Source organism: Aythya marila (genome assembly GCF_965140915.1).
Source record: "Aythya marila genome assembly, chromosome: 1".
Taxonomy (NCBI): Eukaryota; Metazoa; Chordata; class Aves; order Anseriformes; family Anatidae; genus Aythya; species Aythya marila.
Window position 1 is genome coordinate 66,691,746 of NC_139042.1, and position 12,973 is coordinate 66,704,718.

General features: G+C 43.7%; 1 protein-coding gene across 8 annotated transcripts in view; it reads right to left on the bottom strand.

Moving 5' to 3' along the window:
• Positions 1–12,973, bottom strand: part of MAP4K4 (mitogen-activated protein kinase kinase kinase kinase 4) — a 134,368-nt gene that overhangs the window by 20,054 nt on the left and 101,341 nt on the right. For 4 of the 8 annotated variants that reach the window (XM_082758836.1, XM_082758833.1, XM_082758835.1 and 1 more), the window contains exons 14-21: positions 11,541–11,627; positions 10,623–10,868; positions 7,177–7,338; positions 4,930–5,160; positions 3,910–4,016; positions 2,821–2,972; positions 2,030–2,127; positions 550–725 (exon numbers count right to left, since the gene is read on the bottom strand). In XM_082758836.1, the coding sequence (XP_082614962.1) occupies positions 550–725; positions 2,030–2,127; positions 2,821–2,972; positions 3,910–4,016; positions 4,930–5,160; positions 7,177–7,338; positions 10,623–10,868; positions 11,541–11,627 (1,259 nt within the window). The remainder of the gene's footprint in view (positions 1–549; positions 726–2,029; positions 2,128–2,820; positions 2,973–3,909; positions 4,017–4,929; positions 5,161–7,176; positions 7,339–10,622; positions 10,869–11,540; positions 11,628–12,973) is intronic. The other 4 variants (XM_082758839.1, XM_082758834.1, XM_082758838.1 and 1 more) reach the window with 2 other exon arrangements.

Consider the following 12,973-nt stretch of genomic DNA (forward strand, 5'->3'; position numbering starts at 1 on the left):
TAACTTTCACTGCTCCACAGCAAGGCAAAATCAAAATTATTTTAAGATTGTGACCAGAGTGGAATATTTACATAACCTGCCTGCATAAGCTTCTCTGTCATTTAAAAAAAAAAAAAAAAAAAAAAAGTAAGGAATTTGTTAAACACTGATTCTTCTTTTATTACAAATCAAAAGGAGAAGAGGGAAAGGATTCGCTGAGAAACCCATTTCCCATTTGCACAAATGACTTAAAGAGACATATCTGCTAAACGGGCTCCTAAATGCTCAGATTGAGTTTGAAAAGACTACCTTCAGTGCTTGAAAATGTGAGCGTACAAGGCTGCTATGCCTTGCTCGCAGATTGGTGTGAACTTTGTGGTTTAGTGGAGGACTTATGGTTTAGTGGAGGACTTGTTAGGGTTAGGTCAGAGGTTGGACTCGATGATCCTGAGGTCTCTTCCAACCTAGACAATTCTGTGATTCTGTGAACTAATATACAAGCCAAAATGCCCAATGTCAGTTTCTTTCAGCTCCCTAGAAGTACCAAAAGAAGCAAACCACAGAACTAACACTGCTCGGACATCGTCTGGTCCAGAAGTAGATTCATCTGCTCCTTCTTGTTCCATATCATCATCTTCCTCATCCGTTGTCCCTGACTCCTCACTTGAGGACGAATAATCCGTCACCTTATGTGGAGGCCGCACATCCTCTACTGCTCGCAATTCCTTTGCCAATGCAGTTAAATCCTGATGGGAGAGGGAGGAAAAAATTGAAGTTGCAGTCAGAGAAGAAGAGTTTGCAAGACAGCCCCACTGGATTAGTGGCCAAGGTTGCTCGCTTGTCCACTGCTGTGTTTCCTTAGCCCCAGCAGCACTGTTTCCTTTGATTTATTCATTCTTGACAGTTACCAAAGCTTTCTGATAAACTGGAGCACCTACAGGGTCAACCTAAGAAGGCCATGCAATATTATAAAAAAATGCATATAATCTGAGTCCAAACTGTTCTGATTAGGACTTCAGTTTATCCCACTACACCATAAAGGTACGAAAGACATAAATAAGCACCCAGACCCACTTTAACAGGGTGGTTGACTGTTGCAGTTCATTTTTCTTAACTTTGTAGGTAAATAACATCCACCACAAGAAACTCTGGGCAGCAAGATAGCAGAAAGAGTCTAGGAGTTATTGAGCTGCCCGAGGCGCAGCATATTTGGACAGTTGCAGACAGATGATCACCTTGAAGCCTTTTGATCCATTTCCAGTTTCACGGACATGCTCTAAGGAGTTCACCCGAGAGGGCAGATTCATTAGGCCTGGCTCAGCCACACACAACTGTCAAACAGTACAGACATAAGCTGCTTTTCTGTCTGCAGCTCGGAGCGTGGGTAAAACATGTTTGCAGTCACTGCAAGCTGCTCTCAATTGTATAGCAATGATTTATTTAGCTGAATACAGTTTAGAGCAAGTACTTCACACATTATACTACTGGAAGTGAAGGGAGGACCAACTTCCATGTTTCTTTAAAATAGCAGCTCTGAGGGATTTGGCTGCTAGTGCATTATCATGATAGCAAGAGAAAAAAGTTATAAGGAAAGTTGGAAGTACTGCAAAATCCTACGGTGATCCCCTGCATACAAAGAACTGTCATCAACTGCAACAACAACCAGCTTAGGAAAACATCAGAAAATAACATTTTAAAGTCTTACCACTTCTCCCTGCACCATTCAGCACAGCATTGATACATTCAGGTCAAATGCATTATCATTGGTCCAGCCACAGCAAGGAAGCACAGGATTGAAAGAAAGAGAAAGGGAAAGGTTAGGAAGAAAGCAGATGAGAGAATAGAAATCAATTCCCAAGGCAGAGCAAACCTTATTCTTTAGGGTATTGTGATGTGTAAAAGCAACTGCATCACCCAGAATGTACTGCTGGACCCACAGGCACAAACTGCTGAAGTTCACTCCCGATGACACCACGAATGAAAGCTCACACTGCATTTTGTGGGCCTACCTGAACATGTGGGGGAACAGGGGAAAGCAGATGCAACTTACAGCAGGCTTGATAGGTCTGAAGACTTCCTTTTTCTCTTCAGGCTTTTTAGGTGCACTTTCATGACGCTGTGATGGCGAACCCTCTGATTTGGATGATGCTGCATGTGCCAAGACCCCAAAAGGAAAACAAAACAAAACAGGGATTCATCAGGAAAGTAAAACACATTTTCTTATTCCATTCTGGAGTGAGGAACAGAGGTGAGAAGGCTACCAAAGCAGTGCTTGAGAGCAAGACACCAGTTTCACTGGTTCATTATTACATTTTCCCCGAAAGACTAGGCAAAAAAATATTGCTAAGCTGTGATCTCTACAGGTGCAGCTGACCTCTGACTGAAGCCAAACCAAACTGTCCCACAACTGTAAATCAATGTGGTTGCAAATACTGTCTCATTTGCAGAAGGGATTGGGTCTGCAGGTGATTGAAACTGCTTAATTTGACTGAAGCCACAAACTGAAAAGCCTGTATTGGCATTCAGCGTGCCCCATCTCAGACCCATCCTTAGCAGACTGCACCCCTTCAAAAACCAAGGTGACAGACAACGAGCATCAAAAGGTGTAGCAGTGACTCAGCATGAATCAGAGGAGAAGGAAACACATTTCCTTGATGACTTCTGCATGATCCATGTTTCCCAAACAGGCATGCATAGCAAAGAAGGGTACTGGAAGCTAACCAGCCCTCAATACTGCAAGCACCAAGGTCTATCCCACTGAGGTTACCATCCTCCATTACTGAGTGTTGCACAGTCAGTAAATTTAAAACCTGGTGTTATGGTGGGTGGGGAGGGACTTACATCTCATCCGGAACCGCTCTCCAGACCCACTCTGAGAGCCGGGGTGCGAGCCAGGCTGTGAGCCAGAGTTGCTTGACCCCGAGGAGCTGCCACTGCCCGGCCTTGGTACGAGCTTCTCCACTCTTTCCCACAGCAGACGAGGCTCTATATTGCTGTATCAGAGGAGGGAGGAAAGCCTTTGTTACACACTTCAGTTTCAGATTCCTGTTTCTAAACTCAAATTTCATTCTTAGCGTTTTGCTAATAATCAGTCTGAAAGAAAACTAAACACTGAGCTGAGAGCATCAATGATACATCACAGCCCAAGCAGTGGCTCCCTTTGAAACACTCATTACCTTATTTAGGGTGGTCAAATAAAAAGTTTAGGTGGGTTTAAGCTATTCATTTTATTAGGAATTGGCTACCTGCCATTCTTATGTATCTAACCCAAAGTGGACAGTTCTCTCCAGCTGGATGCAACAGGTTTAGAATTGGCACTGAAGTGCCCTGCCTACCCAGACACAAGCCAAAAAGCCAACATAGCCTGTCGCTCTCAGAATGCCCTCACCCGTGATGCCAAAATCTGGGGTGGCCTGTCCACGTGGCTTTGCTGAGCTTAGGAAACACCTCCTTTTTCCCCCTTCCTGACCTCAGATGTTCTGCATCACAGCTCAGGGATTCTTCTGCCTCTCAAAGTCTGGTTCTGGCTGAGAGGCTGGAAAGTTTCTGCGACCTCTTCACTTTAGGTCTTACAAACACTTCTGCTGCCAGTAATCCCCACAATAACCCAAGATGACCTGTTGCACCAAAGGCACGATGTTCACAAATGGCCACGTTTTTTCAGTAATATTAGGGATATTTTGAAATTATTGCAAAAGTTGTAGGACAAGCAACTCAAAGAAGGAGAGGCAAGAGGAAATTTAGCCAGTGTTTGTTGGCACACATGATCCACCAGGGGAAATTAAGATTCATCACTACGAAAAGGGGATCCAAATCCTTCTTCCTTCCACATCCAACAGACAATGCCAAAAGCTCTCTGAAAAACGCCCGTCTTCCCATCAGCCTTTTCCTTCCAACACAGGAAAGGCAAGGACATGAAGGCTTACAAACCTCGTGGAGTTTCTTTGACCTGCTTGGTTATTTTGCTGCCCACTGCCCTGCAGTGGAGAATCACGACGAGACAGGACTGGTGATCGGGACGTTGTTCTCACAGGTACCTTGGGAGAAAAAAGGTTGTGTTAAACCCATGAAGAAGAGAGAAAGAAGAGGAAGATTAAACCTCGCCTGCTACAGAATATATTCTTAAGATTTTAACACTGCTCATTCTATGTCCGAGTTAACATCAAAAACCAAAAGCTATAAAGAAATACCCACAAACCCCAAAGCCTTAGTTGGGATGCTGTTCAGATTTTGAAGAGAACTCCAAGTTTAGTCTTAACATTAAGTAGTGTTTAACAGCTACCACACAAACACATACACACCTCACTACCCTCCAACTACTGAGACATTTGCAAAGAATACAGCATTTTGACTGAAGCAGGGGAGGCGCAAAGCAGTTTGCTGAAACAGCATGAGAATTAGGAGAATAAGCTCAGGGGAACCAAACAAATGCCCAGGAATGGATCAGCAGAAGGCAGAGACTGGTGGGGGAGCAAGAATATACTCGGAAGAAGCAAATCCCAGTGGATGGAAGGGGGTTGGGAGGAGAGGAGGAGGAAATATTGAATGTTTCCTTTTTGTTCAGTTCCGTCTCAATTTTTAGTACTTGTATGATTCATAGTTTGGGTTGCTAACACATGAAGAAGAAAATTAACTCTGAGCAATAACCTCAGGGATATTTTAAATTCTTTCTGGAATATGGTAATGATTTGTTAACTTTGCATAATAAATTGTCTCTCTGCAATAGCTGCATTCTATAAATAATTGCCAATTTTATACAAAGCTTCAATATTGTACTGAAGGTTGATTCTCATTAACCCGTTGACTTAATGCCTGCGTTGTGATCTGACTTCGGAAATACTAACACTGGCACGAGGGCACGGTCTTCCCAGTGCCCAGATTATGACATGCTTTAAAAAAAATCATCATCATCATAAAGAAATAGCACACATCTGTCTTTCTACTCCTTACCCTTGGAGGCACCTCGTCACTGTCTGATCTAGCCCAAGCCTTTTGGGTGGGGTCGGGTACCTCCGACTTAGAGTCAGAACTCTGATTTAGCACTTCACTGCGTGAAGGTGGATATGGGTCCTGGGAACGAAGATGGTGATGAGCAAATTTGGGAGAAGGGTCACTGAAGGAATGGGATCGCGAGACAGGGGAAACATTGTTCTTGAGAGATGCCAGATGGGACCACTGTACCTTACAAGAAAACAAAACATAAAACATTCAATGCGCTCAGTATAACTGGCTGTCCAATCAACACAGAATAAAGGCAGGTGGGGCGGGCAGAGACAAATTGGTTATGGCATTAGGTAAGCGTGGGGTGGAATCAATGCATTTAAAAGCAAGGCAAGCGCCCAAAGAACGTAACAGACTGAAAATACAGCACATTTGTGTGAGATACGCTCTCCACATACACGTACACTAGTGCCCAGAAGAAAAGGGGACCTAATATCTGCACCATGAGCCTGGGGCCAAAGGCCACCCAAGACAGGAGTCATCATCTGTCCCCCAGTCTTCCGTGGGCTTTGGCCAGGTCTCATGGCAGCACTGATGGGGTGGGGAATTTGACGTAGATTTCCAATTGAAAAAAAATGTGCAAAATTAAAGAATGCTCTAAAGTGTGCAAACCAACAGACATTTACGTTATCGAAGAAATTTGGAAACTAGATACAGTTCCAAACTTTTGGAGAACAGTTGTAACACAAAAGCCTTTATTCCTTTATAGTCATTGCAATATATATATAAAAAAACATAATATATATTGTATATTGTATATAGTATACATATGGACAATGCATATTATACATATACCATATATGTACCATATACTGTACATATATACATATTTATTCACAAACTCAACACACACGTACACACACACATATTCAATTACAGATACACTAAGAAGGCACAACAGTGACTCCAGAGCTAAAAATCCATTGGGGTTTCCTTTGAAATACATACTGACCCTTCAGCTACTCCTTCTTTGTGCATACACCCATGTTTCTAATTTGATTTCTGAAGCTAAGGAGGAGGAAGTGTCACAACTGAGGAACATACTGCTTTTGCACCTAGTAATTAATCAAGATTTCACTTTCAACCCCAGTTTCAGTAGGCTGGTTGTATTTGTTTTTCTATGATTATTATTTCCTCAATTTTCATACACACAGCTGTTGAAGTGCCTGATTATTCTTAATATGAGTGGAAGATCAGACTTTAAAAGTAACTGGCACAGAGAGCATGAAGATGCAAGTCCAATATTTTGAAATAATCATAGAGGTTTGAATAAAAGCCAGGAATTAATGAGTAAGAGATGAAGTTCTGTCCTGATTTCTCCCACTCTCTTGTCTGCAGAAATTCTTCTGCTGCCCAAAAGAGTTTCAATGCCTAATCACAACCACGGATGGGTTTACTTTGTACTGTCATCAACAGTCTTACGTAGGAGAAGAAAATTCTGCATGGAAACAGAGGAACTCAATATAGAACTAGACTGTTTAATTTAGCATATCTCAATAGCTTCGAGCATATGGTGTATTTGTAATTTTTAAACTTTAAGTTATTTTTTAAATGTGTGCTATAATTCCCATGAGGTACGATTACCGAGCTTTGCAAGCTTCCATTAGCAAACAACAGAATGACAGCAACCATGTTGCTCAGTGGTTTCAGCCTCTTTTTCATTTTCCAGGGGTGGTACAGAACTCTGTTTAGCAAGCATAAGCCTACTGACAACAAACTTGCTTGTCTTAGTCATGTTTCATGCATCTCTTTGAAGCAGTGATCATTCTATTAAAAAACATTTTTTCGGTTAGCTTTTTTCCCCCATTATCTTAGAAGACTAAGCCAGCTCACCGCTTTCCTGAACATCCTCTTTGGCGGTAAATATTTTGCACAGATCAGATTCTGAATTGTAGAAATATACTGAAACTATGACCAGTACTCAGCCAACCATTCCACTGTTGCACAGATAATAAGGTAATGCAACAGTAGTCATTAAAAAAAAAAAAAAAAAGGGAAAACAAACACACAAATCCATCAGTTTATCAGTACAATAAACAAAACCATACAGAGATAATCTACTGAATAAGCTGTTTTGTGTAACAGTGCTACTCTTTACATAAGACTTCCTATGTGCCAAGATCTGCAAATCTGAAGGAAACGTGTTGGGACTTCTGCACTTCCTTCAGGCTCACCGATATTTTCCTGGGCACTTACTTGGGGCTCCATTGGCCTCTGCAGGGCAGGCTGAGCAGGTTCTGAGTTTCCATTGGAAAAGGACTCTGATCTTGAAGGCACTGGTGGCTCCAACACTTTGCCCATCTGCTTTGACTGTGCTTCAGGGGAGCCCTGATTCGTTTTTCTAAATCTCTCCTCCACCTAGGACAAAATAAATGCAGGTTAAGTCTAGAATCAGGAAACCAATTACAGTAGAAATATGAAGGTGACCACCTCCCTTTCTTTACCATGGAGACCAAATATGTTTGAGGCTTGGCAGGATATTTTTCCTTGCAGCTTTCACCAGCAATGTAAAACAGAATGAACTGTCCCAACATGGCAAGTACGGCATATGGGAATCCATACTAGGAAAGAGGTTACAGTGGGCAGTAAAACGTGAAGTGATATAATGAGAGACCACCAGGATACTTCCTTCTGCCTAGACTAGTTACTACCCATCAGTAGACATAGATAACAAAAAGAATAAGTGAAAACAGCAACAACTTTACAATATAAAAGTACATTTTCCTTACTGCAGTTACCCACCTTACTAAACTAAAGAGAAGTTATATTATTTGATTATCTGCTTTCCTGTGCTTGTCTCTTTGGCAGTGCAAGAAGAAAGAGGGTATGCTTCTCTATCCAGTAATACTGGAGGCAGTTCAGCTTTAGATACAGAACTGTAGGACTGCTCATCCCCTCTCTTATCAGATAGTCCCAAAATGACATCTAAGTGCTGCACTCTGACCTCAGACTGCAGAGAACAACCCCCGCAACTTATTTCTGGTTCTCAGAGACACGTAGAAGTGACTGTATGCTAACCTACAGAGCTTTTCCAGAGGAAGACTAAATCAGAAAGTGCAAGTCCTCAAACAAACATCAAGCAAGGTCCCCATGCAGAAACGTCACATCTTTCAAGCCCACGGCATCCAGAACAAAGCAAGTGGTACGAAGGGAAAGAGATGGAGGGAGGCTACAGGCAGAAAGGACAGACCCTCCCGTTTCCTAAAACAATCAATTGCTGGAATCACGGCAGCATGCACCTTTCTGCCAGAAGAGTTGCTGCTGAGGAATGCTAAACTCCCAGCACTTTATCAAAGTGTCAGAGAAAGATCAAACCAGTAGCTGGGGCTGAGATTCGTTTGTTGAGATGCTGCTCATGAGATCTGCTTTAACCCATGTGCCTGGAGGATGAAACCAGTATTGGGGTGATTCCCTAACTGTTCCCTAGCAGCAATGGCATGATGAGACTATTTATATATCCATGCTGGAAGACAGAGGCAAGTCTCCAGGACTCCTTAGTGAGGCTGCTTTACAAACCTAACCTGCCTCTGCTTTCTAGACTTTGAGGACAGTATCAGATTGCCTGCGGGAGCAACCAGACAAGCTTCTGGCAGGTCTACACAAAATACACCGTGTCTTGGGGAAAATGACAAGAATGGAGTCAAGCATCTTCAGCATACAATCATTTTCACCACCATGTCAGCCTCACAGAGCCATCCTTTAAAGTACAAAAATAGGCCAGACTCCTCTCGGTCTCCTTCTTATGAATAGAATAAGGAAAAGCCCCAAGTCTTTTTGTCTGAAGGAACAAGCTTTCATGTCTCTAGCTGTAAATGATAGGAGGTTTCCTCCACAAAGCACATAAACTGTGACAGCCACATCTCCTCAAAAACAAGCAAGATGTGAGAAAGAGATAGTCAGTTATTCCCTTGACAGAAACAGTCCCTGTTCCAGTCATCTGACTGTCTGGACCAGAAAACAGTATTAAGTTTCATTTCTTGCTCTAAGCTTCCTTCTGTTTCCCAGAGCCAATCTTAGAAGTCATTTTCTTTATATCCTCATTGCAGCTGGAATGGGTAAAAAAAGGAAAAACAAAAAACACCACAACAACATCACGATTTGCCAGAACAGGAGAGATGGCCCATGTTGGCTTAGCATCGTGATGGTCAACATCAGTGGATGGAGACTTTCTCTGGACAGAGTTTTTGTGAAAGTAGAAGGCACAGATTACTCACTCTAATTCACTATTTTATGTCCAAAAGTACATCAGAGTTGATGTCTGCTTTTTGATATTAACTGGTGTTGCTCCAACTGCCAGGCACAGAGATATTACAGCTATATTTCTGACTACTGACTCAATTTTTTCTTTGCCCTCACTTTACTCTTTCTAACTTTCTAAGGTCTTTGAATCTTTAGGAGTTTATCTCCTTTTCAACTCTGAAAGGAAAATGAGAGGTGGATAACAGAGACGGTTCTGCACCCCTCCAAAGCCCACCCTCAGGCTGGAAGGGAGTTCTAGACTGACACTGTGCTTTCACCAAGGCGGGCCAGGAATGAGCACCAGGACAGGAAGGGAGGACTGTTCCACACTTGCACCACAACATGCTGTACAAGTCTGAACTTCTTCCAGAAGAGACACATACCAGCTACTTCAGCCAAGAGGAACAGATGAGATAGCACAACGTGGTTTATGAAGAACCGGGACAATAGCATCCACGAGAAAATGAGTTTGTGCTCATCAAGTCCAAACAGCAACACTTCAAAGGCAGTGAAGCACTACTGGACAAAGGTGGACTGAAAGCTATTTTATCAGGTTCAATAGCCCCGAGGATTTTTTTTTGTTCTTGTTCCAGAACGTATTTACCTAGTTCCCACACGCTGGTGATGAATGCCGTTAAGAGTTTTGACCAGTATTGCCCAGTCTAGTGGTTTGTGGGCAGTGTGATGCTCAAGGGAAGCACAAGAACAAGACCGCTGAAAAAGAGCCAAGTATGCATCAGAGGCAATTACTTGCTTAGCGATGTTAACCGTGGAGCAATGAAGTCAGGGGACCACTCACTGAGACAAACAGCACTCTGATGATTTCAGATTGACTTCTGAGTGCCTGAAGTCCAAGAAGGCAGCACCACAGAGTTTCACAAAGGCAGGGATGTCATCTCAGCAGAGAATACTTAACGCTTCAGAAATTAAATTCATGAAATTCATGTCTGTGCTCATGAGAAGCAAATTTCCAAGAGCATGGGCTAAAGCACCTACAGGTGGTGTGTGTAAGCATCCCACATAGGTTTGCGCTCTCTCAATTTCCAGGCCTCAGTACCTGCCAGCGACACGGATTGACAACTGTACCAGTATTTCCTGTGAAAACATCTGATAAAGTGCAGATGGGATTGACCTGATACTTCCACTGTCAGTTCCCTTTAGTCTGCAGCACTTCACAACTCCTTTTCACTCTTTACACCTAAAAACCCTGACCTACAATGATAGCAGAAGTATTCAGAAGTACCCGGGTTTCGAAACCAGTGGCCAAAAATTAGGGATATCCTGCTCTTTAAGAGTGACACCCTGGTCTCCAACCATACAGCAGCAGAACCGTAGTCACCATGATGCCAAGAGGAAGGGACCGAGGAGCAGGTAGCATATTCCTGGCCACGTGCAGGACTTACCTCACGCGCTCTTTCAGCAGGCTCATAGTGGGGTTTTGGCTCAGGGGTATGATAGCTTTGCTTATTTCTTTCTTGCTGCTGCTGTTGCTGCTGCTGCTGCTGTTGCTGCTGCTGCTGCTGCTGTTGCTGCTGCTGCTGCCTCCTGTGATCGTGCTGCAGTGACAGGAGGTAGGCTTGCTCCTGCTGCAACTGGCGCTGGAGTCGCTCTGCCTGTCGATGCTCCTCCATCTCTCGCCATCTGTATTCCTTTGAGAGAACGCGTGAATAATTCAAGACATGACGTGGAAGGTATGGTAGACATGTCCCTATCCATCCCGTTAAAAATGCACCTTTCTGGTTGCTGTTGCTCTTTTTTTTTATTTTTTTTGGATTTATTTCATTGTTAAAGTGTAACCAAGAGCTAAGTCGGACCAATATGGCACGTGTCTCACGTTGGGAAAGTTGAGAGTGTACTGCTAAGCTTCACATGATTGGAGAGTTATGTCAAAACTGGTTTTTATTAAAAGAAAAAAAATGAGTTATTTATACTAAATCCAGCGTAAATTCATAAAACAATGATTTAAAACAACACTAGGCCATTGTATCCCGGGGTAGATTTACATATCATGTGTGCTTTTGATCTGCAACATAAGCACTCTAGTTCGTCACTGAATGCCAAGGTCTGTTCAGAAACTCGACCGCCAAACCAGAACTGTTCCACTTTAACATAAAGCCTCCTCTTACTGCCCAGAAAGCAGTGTGACCTTACAGCACTTCTCATATGTGCCTGTCAGCCCACGACGCTAGCATAAATGGCCTTTTAATCGAGCTCCTTTGTTGTCATACTGTCAGTGCAGCTGTGCCTGACTGAGGGAAGCCTAGGACTGGCCGGATAAATGGATCCTATAGCTACTGAACAAAACAGATACAGTGCTTTACCAGTAACATGGCCTGCTCCTGGAGCAGCTGCTGCTGTAGAATTTCCAAGTGCCGCTGCTCCTCTTCTAGCTGTCGCCTGATATACTCCTGTCACATAGAAATTACCCAGCAATGAATTTATTCAAAAGGAATGCATCAGAACCCCCTGGGTGGCACACCACACGCTACTTCCCCAGTTCAGCTTTAACGAGAAACGCACTTCAGGAAGGATTAGTGCCTGCAGAACAATTTAGGGAGCCCTGTCTACCGAGCGTCGGATTTTGGCCCCTTCCGTTCCGAAATTTGGACTCCTGCAAATGTTGCCGGCACGGGCCAGAGCTCATTCGTGGCTTTGGGAAGGGATTTCAGGAAGCAGCAAAATGTACTCGAAGGTTTTGGAAGAGTTAAAACACAGCAAGTCTGACTCAACACAGCCAACACAAAGTCACATGCAAGTCGTATTAAACATTAGTTTGTTGCGCTGGTGCGATGAACTGTTAGCAACAGCTAGAGCCAGGCTTAGTGTAGGTCGACCTGGTGCAAGCTTCCCCGAAAAGGGGCTCTGCCAAGTGCAGCTCAGACCTGCCCTGCCGTCTCCCCTGCCGCCCTCACCAGAAGCTTCTCCTGAGCAGACGCCGCCAGCCTTGCTGAATTATGCGATGAGTTATGGCACAAACAAACATCCACCAGGAAACGGGTATTAGACCAAAGTCGCTCGCTGTTGCGCTCTAGCCGCCTCTCACCTGCAGCCTCAGCGGGCCCAGACGTTTGCCCACCGCTTCACCTGACCCCCCTAAATACGGACTCGACCCCTGAGGCACCAAAACCCAAGCTGGCCACATCCTGTCATGCAATTAATGGAGGTACGTAACACATGCATGCGCACACACGCAAGCGCACACGCACGCACGCACACGTTTACAGTGTATGCAGAGAGAAAGAAATGGATCTGTGATGCAGTGATGGGAGCTGTAGGGAGTCTTGCGACGGACTGGTGATGTATACACTGTGCTGTCAGCACGCACGCTGGCTGAGCCATGGTTTGGGTGACAACAGGTCTAAGAAGGGACACGTCTTCTCTCAAAAGGAAAAATAAATTTGCAGTGGTTCGGGCTGACCACACCAATTAACCGTTTGTCATTATTGGCACTGTGCGTAATTAGCATTTCAACAGTTGAAAAAGCAGCTGGGGGAATACCCGGTGTCTGCCCAAAAGCAAATTGCTGTGCTGCAATTAGATGTTTTCCATATTTATTCCCACTGGTTAGTCTTCTCTCCTTTTGACTCAAAAATCTTTGACACGAATACAAGCACAATAAAATTCCCCAGTAACAGGATCACCAATGATCACAAACACCGTGACTTTACGTAAGAAAAATTAGGCACATCAAGCCAAAACTAACACTCCTGAAGGTAATGGGAAATTTATAATGAGCCTCCAGGAGAGTAGTTTG